This window comes from Nyctibius grandis, chromosome 6 (genome assembly GCF_013368605.1).
Source record: "Nyctibius grandis isolate bNycGra1 chromosome 6, bNycGra1.pri, whole genome shotgun sequence".
Lineage (NCBI taxonomy): Eukaryota > Metazoa > Chordata > Aves > Nyctibiiformes > Nyctibiidae > Nyctibius > Nyctibius grandis.
In genome coordinates, this window is record NC_090663.1 from 43,564,677 (window position 1) to 43,584,786 (window position 20,110).

The 20,110-nt window shown below is 43.7% G+C and overlaps 2 protein-coding genes and 1 long non-coding RNA gene across 3 annotated transcripts; 2 read left to right on the forward strand and 1 right to left on the reverse strand.

Annotated features, from left to right (window-relative positions):
- Positions 1 to 598: 598 nt before the first annotated feature.
- SCRG1 (stimulator of chondrogenesis 1) lies at positions 599 to 7,949 on the forward strand. The gene is made up of 3 exons (XM_068404064.1): positions 599 to 685; positions 5,465 to 5,730; positions 7,301 to 7,949. Exons 2-3 carry the CDS (start codon positions 5,492 to 5,494, stop codon positions 7,353 to 7,355), a joined length of 294 nt encoding a protein of 97 aa, XP_068260165.1. The 5' UTR covers positions 599 to 685; positions 5,465 to 5,491; the 3' UTR covers positions 7,356 to 7,949.
- Positions 7,950 to 10,734: 2,785 nt separating this feature from the next.
- Positions 10,735 to 18,116, reverse strand: SAP30 (Sin3A associated protein 30). Its single transcript, XM_068403769.1, has 4 exons — positions 17,505 to 18,116; positions 15,975 to 16,097; positions 13,241 to 13,339; positions 10,735 to 11,167 (listed from the first exon to the last, which is right to left on the reverse strand). The coding sequence occupies exons 1-4, from the start codon at positions 17,808 to 17,810 to the stop codon at positions 11,045 to 11,047; spliced, it is 651 nt and encodes a 216-aa protein (XP_068259870.1). The 5' UTR covers positions 17,811 to 18,116; the 3' UTR covers positions 10,735 to 11,044.
- A 194-nt stretch (positions 18,117 to 18,310) lies between these two features.
- LOC137665222 (uncharacterized) lies at positions 18,311 to 19,251 on the forward strand. Its single transcript, XR_011048457.1, has 2 exons — positions 18,311 to 18,543; positions 18,982 to 19,251. It is a non-coding gene; the product is annotated as an uncharacterized lncRNA (long non-coding RNA).
- The last annotated feature ends 859 nt before the right edge of the window (positions 19,252 to 20,110 follow it).

Consider the following 20,110-nt stretch of genomic DNA (forward strand, 5'->3'; position numbering starts at 1 on the left):
CTGAAATGCTGTTCAATATAATACTCTACCTCTTGATTAAATGTTTGGTCAGTAACAAACTCAATGCATGACAAGGCAGAGTGTGCTATACTAGAAGTCTGGTTAAAGTAACTACAGTTTTTTTTATTATTTCAGTTTCAAAAAACTGAAAGAATCCCAAACTCAGGAATTAAAGTATTGCATGAGATTTTTGGCGAGGTCTGTTCTTCCCACCCAATGCAAAAGGCATCCATCCTGCAACCACGTTCTTCTGCCTGTGCAGTCCTGGCAGCTCACTCCTTCCCGCTCCACCCAGCCTGCTCACACTCCACAGCAGGACACAGCTATTCCACGGGGTGTTTCCTTTTCCCCCATTCTGGATGTTATGCTTTGCTCTCTTAGGAGACACCTTCTCATCGGATCCTGGATGAACTAATCGTTTCCTGCTGGAAAGGATATGTTCTTTTTTTCCTCTAGTCTAAGTTGGCAGTGACTGAAAGAGGTAGTTCTTGCGGCCTATCCTCTGGCCCCTCGCTGGAGAAGAGCGCGCGTCAGTCACAGGCAGAAGTCAGGACAAAAAAAGGGCTGTTTGTACAGCGTCTCCCACCAGCCCTCCCTCTTCTCATCCCTGCTAGCTCTTGCTCTCTCTGGGTACATCTAAAAAGATACAGCTGCCAAGTGAAAGGGAGTGAAGCAGAAGAGAAAGGTATGTCTTGCTCCTGAAATTATCCTTGTGCACTTGTTCTGCTGATGCTAGTTACAGAGTACAGAATTAGAAATATATATGGGAACATGCAGAGAAGATTTAGGAGACGCAGATACATTTTAGGCAAGAGATGCTATTCAAGACAGATGCATGGATATGATCCAGCTAAAGATAATTCTTTCACTGTCTTGCTCTTCTTCACAGTTGGATGCTACATAATAACATCTGAAGTCATTAAACATACTATATTGCCTTCCAGTGCTCAATATTATTGCAAAATTGGTGAATATGGAGAGAGGTGTGTTCACAATGAATTGCTGTCTTTAAGAAAACTAAATGGGTTTTAATGAGAACTCAGTTTCTGGAAAGAATCATGGTATTGATGGTAATTACAAAGCAGTAATTCACTGAATTCATCCTCAGTGGAATAGCTGCTGTCCTTACAATGCACCAACTGTTCAAGCAAAATAGATTTGAAGGAATTTTTTATGGAAAAAACTTCATAATAGTAATAATATCAGTTATGCAGCTCTTGTGTAGTGATTTCTTAGGAATGCACTAATAAACCTAACTATTATGCACTAACACACCTAAATATTAAATGTTTAGCTCAGCATTTCATAGGTGTTTCTGAAATGGAAACTTGACACATAAATAAACAATAAAATACATTTTATTTTTAATAGCTATTTTTAGCTCTTGAACTCAATGCACATGAAGAAGCAAATATATATTAAATTTGCTTCACTTTAAGTCCAACTTGTTAACCGAGCACATGCTACTGGGCAGATCAGAAAAGATCATACACCAAAAGTGTACAATTAATGTATTCCTCGTTTTCAACATTAGGCAACTGGAGATGCAGCCTGCTTAGTATCTCTGAGGGGTACATTTAATAGTTGCTAGACCAAACTGTAAATATTTGTCTTTACCCAAACATGCAGGATCTCTAGAGGTGCTGAAATACACATTTTATGCCATTTCTCAGTTTTCCCTATTTCTATCCCCTATCTGTAACACCTGAGCTCCTACTAATACCATGTGATCTTTAAAGGGCATCACTTTTCATGAAATATTACCCTGTTGTTCTTGGCCAAGGAGGCTGAAACTTGGGTTTTTCTCTTTGGTCTTTTCTGACTACCTCTGCATCTAGTAGATCCAAAAACTATGTGGTGCCAAATTGCCTGGCAGGATAATTCAAACACTCTCAGCTGAGCAAGCAGGGATAGCACAGATTCCTGACTCACAGTGCATATTCCCAAACTAACCATTTTCCTTTACCCAAAACCCCAAATTATTTCAGAGCACTTGTATTCCCAGCTGCACTTGGTCTCAAACTTTACTTACAGCATGTCAAAGTAACCAAAGTAATTCACTGAAAAGAACTTATGCAAATGCAGGGAGCTCGTTTTCAGTATTTTTAGATGGCTTTACTCCTGCTAGAATTTGAAACAACATAATCTTGATAGAGAAATGTGATCAGGCTTAGCACGATCAGCATTGCTAATTTTCAGAAGGTTTTATAAAATAATGTAAGAGGGTGCTTGCTGGCAATGAGTCTTTGAGTCACCTTAGTGACTGGATTTGTTCACATTTACCTGATTTGTTTTACAAGAAAAGAATGTTTCTGTGGTAAAAGCAGATAAGGTCTTTGACATGTATTTTGACATAAATTTTGCCCAGAGAAGCTGTGGCTGTCCCCTCCCGGGCAGTGTTTAAGGCCAGATTGAATGAGGCTTTGAGCAACCTGGTCTAGTGGAAAGGTGTCCCTGCCCGTGGCAGGGGGGTTGGAACTAGATGATCTTTAAGGTCCCTTCCAACCCAAACCATTCTATGATTCTGTGATTTTAAATACGCACGTACTAGCTCTGGCAATTACCCAGGCAATCAGTGACATTCCATCATCTGTGCAACCATATTCAGGAAAAAGAAGTTGCAGCAGTTTGTCAGAAAAAGATGCTGCATCTGAAGGGTCCACTGAGTTTAATTGGCATCAATCCTGGGCGGGGAGCTGATGAAACACTTCAGGACCTTGGCAATCTTTCATCTGTAAATAGACACCATTCTCTCACAGGAAAGGAATAACCTTTTGAAGAAAGGTCTTTTGACTAAAAGTTTCTTTTCAGTTACTATCTGAAAAAAGACAGTGGAAATATTTAAGCAGAAATAAAATTATAATAAAATAAATACAATATTTGTTCTGAATAGCAACAATGCTGCGCAGGTAAGATGCATAACTGACCTGATAGTGAAGCCGTCTATCCATAGCTCACCAGCACATTGACTTTGCTAACGCTGATTTCGGTAGCTATCCATAGAAACCCTCTTGACGATGCACTATAGCAATATCATGTTCTATTCTAAGGCAAGTAGTGAGTTATCTTAAATTGCAGGTTGTGATTTTTGAATCCAGTTATTTGACAGTCTATAGAAAATCTGCCTGTTTTCAGGACAGAATGAGTTCCTATGAATTTTGAGCAGACAGGCAGCTGGCAACAGATTCAAATGAGCATTCCAGCTGAGCTCCAGGTAGGGAGAGATCACACAAATTATTAGGAATTAAAAAAAATGGTCACAAAAGCAAGATATGGTGAATGCTTCATCCTCAAGAGAAGAACTCGCAGAATAATCCAAGCACTGGAAACAAAGGTATAAACCCCCTGCTTCATAAATTTATCTTCCATGGAAATTTTCTTCCATTAAATACTTAAATAATTAAGCTCAATTATTTGAACAGAAGAATGTTAAATGGTACTCCTTGACATTGGCATTTATCAAGGTGTAGTATAAACAAACCTGTTCTCTTTGAGCATTAGACTTCTCTGAGCAGAACCCTCATAACTGCAGCATTTATACTCCTACAAAATAAAACCATTATTATAATAATACAGATTCTTTACTCAAGTCTAAAAAACAGCAGCAGGCAAAGTTAGAACAATGTTTACTTTATCTGAGAGTAGTTTTGAGGTCTAAAACTAATAAAGACAGTTATTCAATACTGCACTCTAAGGTAATTAAAAAATGGATCCCCAAGGCTCCATTACTAGTAGTTTATTACAGTCTCCTACTCAAAAGTTCACATACAAGTTCATGGAAACTAAAAGGAATCATTCAATGAATTTTGCTTCTGTAACAGAAGTTAAAAAATACACAAGAGCTTATTTTCACTTCAGTCATGTTCTTTAATATATTGGCCACTTTTTAATATTTTATTTGGCTACTGGTGTTCAAAAAACAAGTTTGCACAAAATCTTATGGAAAAATATAATCGAAGAGCATCGAGGTGTGGTGTTTTATCCCTAATATGAATCCAAATTCCCAGATTTTCTTATAGTCCCTGGTGTGTCATTCATTGCCTGAAGAAACAGATGATCAGCAAGATAGGTATGGTGGTGATATAACTACCCAGGAAAAATTACTACAAAATACAGTAAATTTATACATTTAACAGTTCATTGTCTGTTTTTCAAGGGTGACCTCAAGAGTTTTACAAAGTAACCCAAGTGAGACTCTATTAATTGACTTCTACAGCTGGCAAGCCTTATTTTTTTCTTATCTAGATAATAGCTCTGCCATCTTAACTTGGCCTTTGATAGTCTTTGACCAGACATTGCCTTATGCCTAGTTATTTTTGGGTTAGTCTAGAGCCCTCTATTCTGCAGCCCAAGGAAGACTAGAACCAGCCCACAACGATGTGGTGTTGGGTGATCAACTCCAAAGTGTCAACTGGATGAAGGGCAGCAAAGTCTTCCTTGAGGCTAACACAAGTACAGTGAGGAACACTCAGGGAGAGCTCGCTGGGCAGAGCTGGCCATTGCTTTAGGTTAGTTTTCAGAGCAGAATTCCTATTTAAATTCGGTAAGATATCAGACCCCTTTCATTCCAGCATGAGGAAAAGTAAAAAATCCACTCTCTCTCCTAATACCAACAAAGTCTAGGTTGAAGCATTGCTCAAAATGCTAATTTAAAAGTGAATGAAAGTTCACAGGTCTTATCCAAAGCTTTGTGGCATGGTCAGTCTGTGCAAAGCAGCACAGAACAGCAGAGCTAGCGCTGAACAAGCTCATGCAGGCATTGGAAAGCCTAGTCACCAACAGCAGAGTTTTGCAAAGGATAATTTATCCTGTCTTTTAAAAAGCAGCATCAATTAAACCTCCTGTAGCAAGTTTGCACTACTAAACTAAGCAGTTTGCAGTACTAAAAAAAAAGGATTAAAAAAGAGAAAATTCTCAGCCATGCTGTATCATAGCAGAGCCTGCAGTGCAGGACAGCGACGCTCAGCAGCACTGCAGAGAGCTTCAGCCTCCTTTGCTGTTTAACACTTCAGTTTCTCGAGCAATCCATGACAGAGGATGCAATCAACAGACAGTTTTTGCACAACTTTCATGGGGAAAGATACTGTTGGCAGGAAGGCAAGGAAACACACCTGGACATTTTCCCCTGCTTTGGTAGCAATCAATAGATTCACTTACACCACCGAGAGAACACCACCAGCTCAAAGCAATTTTCTCAAGGTGAGAGGCAAAAGAAACAACAAAATTGCCAGCAACAGAAGCCTCAATTCCTGATGAAAGGATTCCCAAGGTTGTACAGAAAGTAATGAATATCAATTCTGCTGTAATATTATTTACCTCCTAGGAGAAAACACTCACCAGCACTCAGGCTCAAACCTCCAAAAGTTCACAGGAAAGAAAAGAAAAACGCAAGCCAGAAAGCAAATTGGGGGAAAGAGATCTGTTCAACTGCTATACCTGTGTCATGTACCTCATTTCTCTTTAGCACCCTGCTGCAGAAAGCTTCGCAAAAATGAAGATGGTCCCCGCACTGCTTCTGCTGAGCACCCTCCTGGGTACCCCCGCGGTTCCTTCCTGGCGTCACTCTTGTTACAAGAGGGTCCTCAAAGACCACCACAACTGTCACAACATCCCCGAAGGCACAGAGAACCTTCGACAAATTGATGATGGTCTGCAAGATCACTTTTGGGAAGGGAAGGGCTGCGAGGTGATCTGTTACTGCAACCTGAATGAATTGCTCTGCTGCCCAAAGTAAGACCATGCTCATTTCATACACACTTGTACAAGTCTATATGACCACCCATTAAATGTCCATCGTTTTACAGTTTCCACTGGAGGAATAAGCTATCATCTTAAAGAAATGCATTACTTACAGATGGTTTGAAATCATATCAAGATACAGCCAATTACCTGATATGCTGCCAGTTTTCAGTTTTTGTTTTTCAGGGGCTCACCTAGCACTTGCTTAGCATGTTTTGTAAACCTGCATGTCCTATTACAGGGGACTTTAGCATTTAAATCACCCAACTTCTGACTCTTTTGTTTGATCTAAACCAAGTATGAGAACTACATCAAATCCTTATTCACAGCACTTTGCAATGAAGGTGTTTTTAGGACCATAAACAAAACCATTTGATTTCTGTTCCACAGCAAAGAACCATATTGCTATTCTAAGGTGTATGCACATACACCAGTTGAATAAATGATTCTGTAAAGGCAGCTGTTTAGAGTAGGAAAGCAAACAGGATGGAACAGAGGTTCACAAATGCCCGCGAGGGAGGGAAAAGATTTAGCCCATGAATGTCAACACTTCTTCGGCTCGCTGGTGCTGCTGGCAAAGCAGAATGAAGAAGTTCTCGCTGAACATGGGTTTTTTGTTGTTTTACAGCAGGCATGCACATCCCAACAAAATTAATACTGACTTAATAAACACTGCTAGCCCAAACTGGTTTGAAGTAATAAAATGTATTAAGAGGTATTATCTCATTCAGCTTTACAGCAATATCTTTTCTTCAGGAAATTTAGATTTAAAATATCAACATCTCAAAACTTATCAATACTTCAGGGACACTAAAATATGATGGCATTATATAGGCAAGCAAAAATGACTTTTTATATGTGCTCCTCTCACCACCCAAGTTTCTCAAGTCCCCTAAAATCCAATAAAAGGCAACTTTTCAGCACTCCTATAGGGGACTAGATCTGAAGTAAGTGGGAATGATTTCTAAAGCTAGAAACCTCACATCCAAACTGAGAGCAGGGTTTAAATAAGTTTTTCATATTTCACTCTTCCTAAAACCAGATACAGTGTCCTCACCCTGAAGCACACTTTGGGTTTCCAGCTTCAACGTCTGAGCTTTGAGCAGCCTAAGAAAGCCTCTTTCTTTGATACAAATACACAAGGAGGTCTTCCTTTAACCATCTTGAGGTACTTAAGACCTACTTTGCAGGTCTGCTCGCAGGACAAATTGCACTAAACAGTACGCGTGCACATGCAGAAGCTCTTTATTTTTCTAAAATTATGTACTTGGTAAGTTGACTTTCTGAAAGCTAAAATACTAGGGTAGAGTCCTGGCACTCTGGTCAGTCAATGAAAGTTTTGCCATCACTTCCAAACCAGGCCAGCAGAAGTAGAAATACAGTAGCTTCATACAGACCTGCAGCTGCATTTGCCTTGCTTGAAGGGCATCCCACAAACACACTAATTCCACATATATCCCACCAAAAGCTAAAAAAAACCCCACAACCGGAAATGAATGTCATGTTAAAGCTCTGATAAAGCAATAATCTAATTATTTAAATATCTGGTTATATCTTTCAGGGATATTTTCTTTGGACCAAAGATATCTTTTGTGATTCCCTGCAACAGTCAGTGATGGACATCAAGTTTGCTGGTGACAACAGGAGGCATCATTCTACAATCATGTAACAATGCTTTCAAGGGGAAAAACAAAACCACCAACAACAAAAAACTTCCTAACCACAAGACAGTGCCTCTTTTTACACTGTAGAAAAATTCCTTCTCTAGAGCTTTTTGGAGTCTCAAATATGTACGAAATTCTCCTTTCAAATTTGATAGCTGCCTTAATCTCCATAATCACGCTAAAGACTGTACAAGCTCTTAATGCATCCTAATATGTGTCCCCCAGAAAACAGCCTAGCTCATGTTACTCAGCACAACTCCAGGTTTAAGCCTCCAAGTGGTTAAGAATGTGACTCACGTAGCAACCTACTGCAAGTGCAGCTTCCTATTGCTTTATTGCCATCACACAGTTAATGTTTCAAGCCGAAGCTACTCAGTCCCTGGCACTTCTGCAGACAGGCTCCCACGTTCTATTTAGGCATCTTAAAATACATGCACATACCAAAGGCAAACTTTCACCATTCATATTTGAAGATTCCACTGGGGAAAAAAAAAAAGTCAAAACTCACATTAATAGTACTGAAGCACACTTAGGTCTTAATTATGTCTAACTGGTCACCTGCATTAACTATGCAATCTGTAAAACCTTAAATTGCTTAATCTTAACATTGAACATTTAAAATACTAGAACAGTTACAACAGTATATATATATTCAGAAAGACGTCTAAAGAGGATGGAACTGATGCAAGGTCTGTTCAGGCAATACAAAAATCCACTTTTGGATCTACTGAAGCAGCTTTTTTAATCAAGCCTGGTTTGAAATACAGTACCCCAGAATTAAGTTAAAATGCTGGCTTTTTATTTTTAGGCTAGTCCTATAAGGAAATAGCTAGTGAAGCGAAGACAAAGAGATGTATCAAAGTATACATCTTAATGTTTAAGGGGTATCATAGTCTAGGCTGTAGATATACAGTCACCTCTCAACACCTGCCAATACCAGTTGCAGTACAAGAGAAAAACAGCCAAAAATTGATGACCCTTCGTAAGTTTAAGGAAAGCCACCTGAATAAGCCAGGCTTACAGGCAATAAGCCTAGCTTATTGCCTTACATATAAAAACTGTTTAGCTATCAAGTCAGTCACCTGGAAAGTGTGTAGTACTGAAGTAACCATTCAATCTTCCACTCAAAGTGTACTGTTCATCTAATAACCTTACACCATTACACCATGAAAACTGCTACCACCAGTTTACCAGACTTATTTCACATGCAGTATGAAGTATCACGATGACTGTTTTTCTTCCTCTGTTAGTAAACGAGGGTTGGCTAGTGGGGGAGGAGGGTGATTATACATAGCTAATAATAAATGTTTCAAGTAAATCTGTGTGTACTATTTTTGTCAAGTTAATTCTTAGGCTACTGACTGTTAAACAAAGTTTGTGTCACCAGGCTTTTTAAGCCTGGCTTGTGTAATTATTCCTGAGTCATTTGGGCTTCCTACCAAATCATCAATTAAGGGTAAAAAAACCCCCCATAAATCTGGCAACCCACAGCCAAAACATCCAAAGTCAGTGCTCTGCTAGGAAAACATATGGTATCTGCTCTTGTGCAAAGTCCTCTATAAGCTTCTAGCAGTAATAAGGGCACATAACTTCTGTTGGTTGTGCCATCTAGCTTCTACATGAGTCATGTTCCATATGCCTGGCATTCACAGATTTCCAAAGCAGCAGTAGGAAAAAATTTAAGGCAGATGCAAATCTTGGTAGTAAAGTTGTTTTTTTTCAGTTTGATTTTCAGTCACTTTCCTTCCACCACTCATGGATAAGGAAAATCCATAATCCACTGGAGAGAAGTTTTGCTCCTTCCCATATGCAGCAGGATAGGGTCACTTAGGCTACTACTTTAATACTGGCCTATAGAAACTTGCTTTTGTTTCTCTTCCCACTCCCCTTCCCTCGCAAAGCTGCTTCTACAGGTCCTGCCAGGCCTAGGTGAGAACATTCACTCCTGCCACGCACAGAGAAAAAGCCTTTATCCTTCAGATGTCCTATCCACGGCCAGGTTCCCTGGCTGCTTCTCCAACTAGTACTTTGAAGATGACAAGCTGAATTTGTGCAAATGCTATTTAGCAAACAACTTTACAGTCATTGTAGTGAAATGGGCACTAAAGCATCTCTTCAAAGGAATACCAATTTTAGCTGACACTAGCTAGATATCACTAACTGCCTTGGACTTAGGCCAACACCGCAGAACTTTAGTGTGGAAATATGTAAGACATTGCAAGTGAAAGAAATCAGGCCACCGAGAGCTACTGGGAAGGCAGCCAGTTTGAGGTTAGGGTTTATCATCATTCAGTTCTATGCAAGTATCACAGGTCAAAAAAAGCAAAGCTGAGCATGTTAGTTGCAGTGATACCAGAAAAGTAGCAGTTTTCAAAAAAACTCACAAGATTAACACCAAGCAGATTAGACCATAGAAATACTTTCTAATTTTTCCCAAATTAAGAAAAAAGTTTTTAAACATCTGATGAGGTTAAGAGTTGCAACAAATGCTAACCGAACAAGCTGAAGCTATGTCCTCCTCTGCTTTAAGACAAGAACTCTTCTCCCTCCACCTTTGCTGCAGCCTATGTGCACAGTTTAAAGCAGAAAGAAATCATATTCCATATACCACACATTTAGACTGGCATGACAGTTAAACGACAATAGAAGTCATTCATAATACTGTCTTCAATATCAGACTTTACTAAGATATCCAGTTAAAGGCAAAAAGTATTGCTGGATATTTTTCTCATGTTACCATGAATTTTGTTTGGTGGGGGTTTTTTTGTTTTGTTTTTTTGTTGTTTTTTTTTTTTTAAAAAAAAACAGGCCTGAGCTAATGCATGCAATGAAAAAGGAATAGTATGCCTACTAGGCAATACCAGCACAGACTCTGTCTTCCATTCTTCAATTAAGTTCTTAGCTGCAGTCTACGTAGATGAATGGAAAAGTCAGCAGGTAAAGGATTTCTTACTGAGTGGAAGGATTTCTCGGCACAGTAAGCTGCAGCAGTCTTTTCATCCATACTTACAGCTTTGAAATTCCAGAGCTGCATTTTTTTTTCTTTTTTAATATAGGAGCAGGAAGGCCTCGGTGCTTGGAGGCACATATCCCAGCAATGACAAGATGAATAAACAAATCATAAAAGCCCCTATCAATTCTTGTTTCCAAAGGGGAAAAAAATTGTTATTGAGCCATTTCTACCCAGCTAACTAAAACTGTCATTTAGCACGTATTACCTTAGGAAAAAGAACCTATTGCCAAGTCTGCTACAGCTTTTTTTTTTTTTTTTTTAAAAAGGCATTGCATCATGAGAACTTGAAGTACATTCATAAATATATCCTTCGCACACTTTAATTGAAAAATATTTTAATATTATTACATAATTAGTCAAAGCTTAACTATTAGGTACAAGTAACCCACTAAATAAGTTACAGACACACCCACTTGAGCAACAATATCAGTGATATTTATTTAAAATACTTTTGCTGAGGAAATATGCTTCATAAGAGATGGTTTTCAAACAAATCAGCAAGGTTATGAAAAATAAAGGAGAGACAAACTCTCTGGGGAGAAAAAGTTACAAAGAAAGCTTTTGCATATCAACAAAACTCCTCAGTCTTTTGATTTGCAGCCTGAGTCTCAGTCCCAACCTTTTCCATCTAATGAACTCCACTATCCATCTTTAGATCTGGTTTGTTCTTGTCATTCTTCACCGAATAGATGAAATATGTTAAGGTGTCCTTTTCATTCACTGGAATTGTCCTAAAATGGCAGCCAATTATCTATAAAGCAAGAACACAAGGAAATTAAATAACTACTCTTATATGCAGAAACTGAAGATTCAGATTTAAATCTACTACATCAAAGTTTAAAAGCTTGATCAAGAAGCTAAAAAAGAAGAAAGGAAAAGACACCTCTCTTCATAAGTCTTTAACGGTCATAAAAAAGGTAATCAGGAATCATTTTATTGAGAACTATGAACTAAATATAGCAGATTGTACCCTAGTTTCCTAACTAAAAAGCCCAGAAAAATTTAAAAAAAACCTCTCAAAACAAGCATGGGAGTATCATTACATCTGTGTAGTTAAAGCTCGACTATAAAGCAAGTAATGAATATGGAACAACAACAGAGCTACAGCACAGAAATGAGAAGCTACTGCTCATTACTCAGGTTGGGGGGGGGGGGGTGTATCACATATAGAAACATCTAAGACAGTACAAGAATCTTTGAGAATTATAATTGAACTCTTGATTATATTATAAGCTCAGTTATAATCGAGCTGTTCAAAACAGAGCTATCAGTGAAAAATCACCATGCTGTAACCACTAAAATAGACAATTTCTAAACAGTTCTTGAATCACTTTTGTCATTCCAGAAGTCCTTCCCTTCATCAAAATGAACACCAGCTTTAAAAAAAGCATGCAAAATACTCTGTCTGCCCGAGTCCATCCTCCAGCTTTTTGCAGAATATTTTGGTACATTAAAATTAGCAACTGCTGATTTAACTACCACAGGATATAAGTGTAAATGTTTAGCCTAATTAGCAAGTTAGAAAGTTTTCTAAACCCTACCCCCAAAAAATTCACAGAGAAATAGTTTGACAGAGTCCTTTGAAGTGGACTTTAAGTAACAGCTAGAGGAGTGTCTATTGTATGTTAGGACAGGTTACAAGGAATCACATGCACTGTAGACGAAGGAAGTGCTGTAGCTATGGCTCACAAATACCTGCAGGTCAGTCAAACAAAGCACATTACAGAGGAAGCTTTGACTATTTGCATTAATCAGCATAAGAAGCATAAGCTAGCGCAAATATCTCACAAGATGTACCTAAAGCAGACCCTTAAAAATGCCAGTTTTGCAGAACAAAAACTGCTTATGCTTTTTCAAATGACAGTCCTGCTAATTCAAGAGCCAGTTGTACCTCAACTCACATATGAGAAAACAGAAGACTGATTTTACATTCTTACTCATAGTGGCAGCAGCACTATTCTTTTACAGCTCAGCCTTGAGATCTCCCACACATCTAAGAACCTTGCCTTTAATCCACACAGATTAAGGGAGATACCAACAAAATGTCTGCACAGCACACTCAGTACAACTGAGTGTATCACTGCACAGAAGTGAAAAAAGAGTAGCTATACCTCTCCATTAAGAGAAGATCACCAGTTCTCCCACGTATTTGCATCAGCATGCTGTAACTGCATCTTTGCAGTGCAGAATTCCTTTAAAATTACACTTGCATGCAAAGATACTCGCGTACAGCTGTACTCACACACAGCTTCAGCACTTTTAGAAATATTGACAGGAAAAGAACTAATTTCATAAAGTTCGATTTTTTCTGATGACAGATCCCAGTGGTTTTAATTAACATAATTATCAACAGAAGCCTGTTTTTCAGGTTTCCATACTTTATAAACATAGGTATTTCTGTATATGTATTAACTAGCTTTTTAAAGCAAAGTCTGAACCTTGCTTCACTGCCACCTCTTGGTTTCTAGGTCTTTTCAGGAGGACACTTTGGGTGAAGGCACAACTGATGCACAGACTATAAATCCATGATTCTATGATGTTCAGGGACACGCAGATCATCTTACTGTTCCAGTTCAATACTTTGTGTTTTTAAGCAGCACACACTCCCTTCGGAAGTTAGAAGTCCCTCCTCTGGAAAGAACTTTTACTTTTGATTCGCTTGGCTCAGGAGCCGTGGCCAATGAAGGAAGCTAGATAAGCAGTTTCCTTTTGTTCTCCTAAAATCCAGATCACATATGCTCTGTATGCAAGGATCATGTTGTATAGAAAACCACATGCCACAGCAAGTTGCATTTTCTATTATGGAACAAACACTCATACGTACTTCAACAAGCTGTGCTTTGTTAAGTCCTGGTCTGGTCTGGAGCTTGAAGTGTCTTTTGTACCTTCGAAGTGTGTTTACTTGTAACTGATATAAATCAACCTAGAAGAAAAGTGGGGAAGGGGAGAAAAACAATCTAATGTAACTGAAAAGGATTCAGTCATGAATAGTTTGCCTCTCAAAAACATTTTGGAATCTCACAGATACGTAAGTGTAAACTGTCAGCTCAGCAGATCTCATTTTGACAAAAAACAAACTCCACCCCACACCTTCCAGCAGAAAGGAAAACAGGCCGGCTCGGTTTAAGAGCATTTTATTGTTACCAAGCACGGCCTCTGCCTCCCTTTAGCTGTGGACAATATTTGGAACTCATGATTGTACTTTAATCAGTTCTGGGATTTTTGTTCATTCCCCAGTTCAAGCACGATAACACAAAGCCCAGTTAACAAATCTCATATCACATCTATGAGGATGCTGATACAAAGGATGTCCCTATATTGTGATTTCGGCCATCAAATTTTACACAAGTTACATGCAAGATATAGCACATCTGCACCATAAAATAGCACGTATTAGAATCAGGGGAAAAAGTCTGAAGCACAAAGTTTTCTTGGCTTGAGGTGAGAGAAGAAAACAGTTGCTCTTGCCCCCCGAACGTATCCCTCCTACATAAGCACAATGCAGGAGTTAGGTGCACAGGCATAGTTGTCCAAAACTATTTTTCAGTGCAAGTTAACAGTTGAGAGAATTGCACAAGGTCCTCTTAGGGATATAAATACACAACCTTAACCCAGTACTCCCTCAGTGTTGAATCCCATGAACTCTGATCTACAGTCACTTCTCCCAGCAACAGCTTACCCTCCCATCCTCCTTGACAACGTAAGAGAGCTTAATCAGATGAGTGAGTGGGAAACCAAGCTGAGAAAGCAGGCTGAATGAGAAATCTGCTACATCAGTTACACTAGTATTCTCCAAACTCATTGCATTAAAGATTGGTTAAGGCATTCACTTACACTTTAAATTCATTTAGCGGCCTCGACTATAGAATACTTAAACAACAGCAATACTGCTGCATACTTGGTAACCTGGCCAAACCTGATGCGATGCCACCTTGCACAATATAGGATGGGTATCCTTTAGTATTGTGAAGTTTACATGGCACAAATTCCACTTCCCAAGTCACAGTGGAGAACCCGTGCCCTAGAGCAACACGCAGAGGAATAGCAGCAACTTTCCACCAAGTCCCAGAAGCCACCAGTACTGCAGATGCCTCTTCCCTTCCTGCAGGAATCACTTCTAACAGGTAATAATGGTTATGAATGAGATGGAAACAGGAGGGCCCTGCAAGTCTTCAGAAGGATTTTTTTTTTCCTTAGTAGACTAGATGATAGCAGTTGAAAATACAAAAGGTCAAATACCAACAGGCATCTAAGACATACAGTAATCACATGGCATGAACATACTGCTGTTGTCCAAACGGCCAGCTGAAACTCCTCAAAAATACTTCCCAGGCAGTTTTTTTCCGGCAGCAGTACCATTCAAAAAAAAGTTTGCTTCCTTGTTCTAAAGATACCCATTGCTTGTGACATGTTTTATAATTCTTGCACGAGAAAACAAAACAGGCTTGCAGGAGAGCTGTGATGACCACTGTTCCAGACAGCTACCTGAAGCCACACAGAACATTAGCTTTAGACAGAACTTTCAAAGAAGCAATCCCACGTATTTAACAGATAAACAACACAGCCCAGCATCAAACTACTCCCAATCCCCTTAGCCAGAGCCTTCAGACTAGAGCCACTTGCCTTTAGGCAAGGATTCTTGCACAAAGTTTCATTACTTAATGCTGCTGATATCTGAAGATGCTGACCATAAGGATGCCAGTAAATCAACACTTACAGAGCAATTTCTGAAGAATGCTTTAAAAAATCCTTCTTAGAAGGGACCAGGTAGGCATGACAGCCTCTGCTCAAAATTAACACACTGAGCAGTACCTGCTAAGCCAGGCTGTAGAAGAAATAATCCAGTGCACACATAGGAAAAAGAGCCTTAGGTGCGCAGTCTCTCCCATTATGCTATGCAAAAGGTTTGAAAGCTGCAGTTCAGTTTTATAATAGATGAGGTTTCACTGGTCTGCAGTGGAGAAAACAGGTCAGAAAAGCACCATCCTTCTCTACTCCTTTCTAGCACAGGTCCCGGAATGCCTCTTCCCCCAAGAGGTGGTAAAAACAAAGAGCTACTATCATTAAACTTTCCTAGTTAGACTAAGGCAACAGAATAACTGCAAGAGCCATCTGCAACACATTTAGCACAGACGGAAAGGATCGGCGGGACAGGGCAGTGAAGCATTTATATCCCAGGTCCTGTGTGCAATTCCCTTCAAGTTGTCAACTCCTGCAGAAGACAGAATTTGCTGACACGTAGCAAAGCACCACTCGGGAGAGGAAGCACTAAGAAGGAGAAAGTTGAAAATAGCGATTTGCTTAGAGAACTAGAAGACACTTAAAAATAAGTCAGAGAATCTTATTCATTCTACTCTGCACATTTAATACAGAAAATACACTGCAAAATTCAGTTAGCTTTTGTTATATGAAGAACTGAGTGAATCGAGCGCTTTCCCTTTCCCACACGCCCCAAAGTAAGGAGAGCTGTAAGAGTGGGAAAGCAGTATCTGCAGACTCGGTAGTCATTAAGAACAAGCTTAACACAACAATTAGAAAAAACCCAACTATTTAACTACCTCTGGAGTGTCGATGTCTTGCACCGGTGAGTCACCATCATCATCACTGCCTTTCCTCTTTCTTCTGTTTCTCACACTCTGAATTAAGTTTTTGTGGAAGTCACAAATATACAGATGTCTTGCCTAGAAGAGTAATATGGCATCTTTCAATCAAATCCACATAAGTATCTCCCAGACTTATATGTACTTATGCACATACAGAGACAACTCTTCAGCAACCACAGTCACATTAACTGAGCAGAGGAAGCTTTTCTACTAGATTCTTCTAAAATAAAGAATGTGCTGTACTACAGATCACCGCCACCGGTTTGGCCCAGAGAACGCTGAAGTGCTGCAATCGACTGATTCAGCAGTAACAGGCTGCGGACACACACGAGCACACCCCTCCCTCCAGCCGCTCATCGCAACTCGGGCATCGGGAAGCGAATAAACAGAAAACAAGCCTTCAGTTGTTCTTCGGAGGGCAAAAAGCCGGCTTTCATTTCCTATCTATAGCCTCCCCCTCCTTGTTTTACTTCCACTACCTAGGCGAGGTCAAGCAACACACATTTTTTCTTTTTTAAAAGTTTCCCTTTGTACGGATCTGCACGCTTTGGGAGAACCCTTCAGCACGTACCAACCCTGAATTCCTGAGCTGCGTGCTTTAATGGCAATGAAAGCACGGAGCTGCGTGTATGGGACCACGCCTGCACGGCGAGGAGCCGCCGGCCCGGGCCGGGGGGTGGTCCCTCGGGGCGCACGGAGCTCTGGCCGAGGAGCGGAGCAGTCGCGCATTTTAAGCTGCTTTGCCCCCGCGCCGGGAAACCCTCCCGCGATACCGGGCAAGCAGCCCCCCGAAACGCCCGGGCGCTTCATTCCGCAGGAAGGCGCCCAAAGGCGGCCCGGTGGCCGCCCCTCCCGCCGGGGGGGTCCGCTCCCCCCGCCCGGCCGTGCAGTGCCGAGCCGAGCCTGATGGCTGCCGAGGGAAAGATACAGTGGCGAGGGGAGACGTGCAACATTGCAACGCGAGGCGGAGCAGCCGAGCGCTGCCCTCGCCAGGAACAGACACAAACTAGCGCGCCGGGACCCACGCAGGCTCCGCGCCGGGGAAGAGGAGGAGCGCTTCCCGGCCACGTTTCTTCCCGCTCCAGCTACCGGGGGGACATGGAGCCCAGTGACCTCGGCTCTTGGGGGCTGAGAGGGGACCCCAGCAGCCGGCAGGAGGGGTGGGCGCTCCCCGCCTCGGCGCTCCCGCGGCGGGAGAGCACTTTCAGGCCGTGCTCCTGCGGCGCCGGCCAAACTCCAGCGTGCTACAGAAAAACAGGGGGAAGGGGGAAACACTTTCCTGCCGCAAAAAAAAAACCCACAATCCCTAAACTTTATTGAAAGCCCCAAAACCAACCAAGCCGCTGGAGCAACCGGCCCGCGCGGAGCGGGGCCATGTCCGGACACGCCGCGGCTGCCCGGGCAGGCACCGCCGGGACCCGCTGGCCGCTTTTGTCTGCCCGCCCCGCCGGCGGCCCCGCGTGTGTCCGCGCTCCCCGCACTTACGCTCTTGTCCAGCTCGATCTTCACCTTCTTCTGCGAGATGCTCTTCTGGATCCGCTTGCTGAAGCTGGCATTGCCGGCGGCGCGGCCGCACCGCTCCCCCTCCTCCCGCAGGCAGCACAGCTGCCCGGCCCCGGGGCCGCCCGCACCCCCGGCGCCCGCCGAGCCCACTGCGGCGGCCGGAGCCAGCCCCGGCGGCGCTGGCGGCGGCGGCACCTCCACGGCGGAGCCCGCATTGCTCACCACCGCGGCAGTGGCGGCGGGGTCCGCCCCGCACTGGGTCACCTCCTCGGGGGCAAAACCGTTCATGCCCGGCGCCACCTCCGCAGCCGGCGGGAAGCCCGGGGGAGGGCGCCGGGATCCCGCCCCGCACCAAACTTCCCCAGCAAGACGGCGCGGCCCGGCGGGGCGCTCCTCCGCTCCCTGCCTGCTTCCCCTCAGCGCCGACACCGGGACGCGAGCCTGTCCTCAAAGGCGGCCGGCAGGCCCGCGCGCCGCGGGAGGGACCCTCCTCCCCGGCTGCCGCTGCCCAAGCCCCGCGGCTACCGGAGCGACGGCGCCCCGCGTGCCGCCCCACTTCCTCCTTCTCCCCCTGTCATGTGGAGACTCTTCAGCTGTTTCCTATGTAACAACAGCAACCTGCCCGCCGCCCCGCCCCGCCCGCCGCGCATGGCGGCTCCCCCACCGCGGGGCGCCACGGGAAATGCAGTTCTTGCCCCCGCGGCCCCCTCGGCGGCCGATCCGGCGGGAGAACTACAGCTCCCGAGGTGCCGCGCGGCGGCAGCGGGAGCGCGGGCGCGGGCGGGGGCTCGGCGTGCCGCTTTGCGGCGCTCGGGCCGGCCGTGCCGTCCCGCGGTGGCGGCGGGGGGGCAGCTGCTACTCTTGTCCGCGGCAGCAGGCAGGCGGACCGCCCTTCTTGCGCTGCGCTGCGGTTCCCCCGCCGGCGAGAGGCTGGACCCACCATGCGGGAGCGGCTCAGCCCACTTTTAAAAGGCCCCGTTCGCCCCCCGCGCGTCGCTCCTCCCCGGCGGCGCGGCCGTTGGTATGTGAAAGGCGGCCGTGCGGCGGCGGCGGCCGAGCCCGGCCCTGCCCTGCCCTGCCCTACCGCGGCGGAGGCGGGAAGGCGACAAAGGCGCGAGGCAGGAGGGGACGGCCGGGCGGCCCCTGAGGGGTGCGCGGGGCGGGCAGCGTTTCCCTCGGGGGCAGAGATCGCTGCTGCTGCTCGCACGGCCGAGGGCGTAAACGTGCTGCAACCAGAAAAGGCTTCGGCGCCCACACTTCCCCTGCCCCGTCCTTCGGCTGCGCCTCTCGCCCCGGCGCTAACTCCCGCCCTTCACCTTTTCACTGTCTCAGCCCCAGCCGCGCGTCTCGGGCTGCTCGTCTGGGATTTTATATGGGTGGTTTTTTTCTGCTGCCTTCCGCCTCGGTCCTGTCCCTCCCCGCCTCGCTGCCTCCTTTCTTTTCCCCTCTTTTCTGTCAGCCACGGCTGGAGAGCGGGCCCCGTCGGCCAGCGCGAGCGAGGAGGGGGCTCCCCGGGAGCCGCAGCGCTGCCGCCGCCTGTGCCCTCCGGACCGGGAACAACCGAAGCTCGGTCCTTCGTTAAAGCTGCTTTTAAAACATGTGTGATCAGGGGTCCGTCTTGCGTTCCTTCGGTGAAGATCTTTGAAGACAAAGACGACTTGCAGTGCGAGTTTCCAGTTTTGTCATTTAAAAGGACTTTTTAATAAAGGGGACTTTAACAACAAAAAAAGACTGAGAATGCAGAATTATTTTCGCTAGTGATGAACCAAGACCTCGCTGTGCACACGACTAGCTAAAATAGATACTGCAAAAATACTTGTTAAAAGCAAGTTTTTACAAAACTACGTAAGAGATGCACTTGCATTAAACCATTTAACAATTCAGCTGTCGACAGCAGAGCGGCAGAAGCAGCAAGTTTTGACCCACTATTTTTTCAGGCTCAAAGTGCACGCAATGAAGGGCGAGGTTTTGCTTTCCTTTTGAACTGCCGCGAATAGTCCTTTAAATCTCAGAAACGGCATCGGAGCTGACCGTACTCAAAGCGTAATGATTTAATCGCTGAAATATTTGGCCGTGTCGCTTGCCATGTGTTTCCAGCTTGTAGAAGGAGGAGAGGAGTAGCGGGGAGGCCGGTGAATGATTTGAGGAGACACAGATCCTGCGTAAGCCAAAGTTCTGTGTGAGCCGGAGAACGCGATTATAGCGCAGTTTCAGTTTGCGACACAGATGGCTCCTTAATCTGATTGCATAACCTGGTATTAGAGAGTAAGGGTAGGTCCCACTTCACGCTCCCCAGAGCTGCAGTTGAATGAAGGATATAGTAACAGAAGCTAAACTGAGCTTGAAGTCACAGACAGCACTTACCTAGAAGACACGTTTCAGTGATTAGAGAGGGGAATTGGGTGAGAGTTGGAAAAAATACCAAACCCTGCTTTGTTATCAGCTGAGCTGAAGACTACATGGAGTGTCCGGGTTTAATTCCACGCCCTGCCGCTGCATATCTCAGACTACAGATGTTTAACTCACTTTTTGAGTTTCTTGTGATTTCACACTTTCAAAAAATGTAATAATGTTAAAATAAAAAAAAA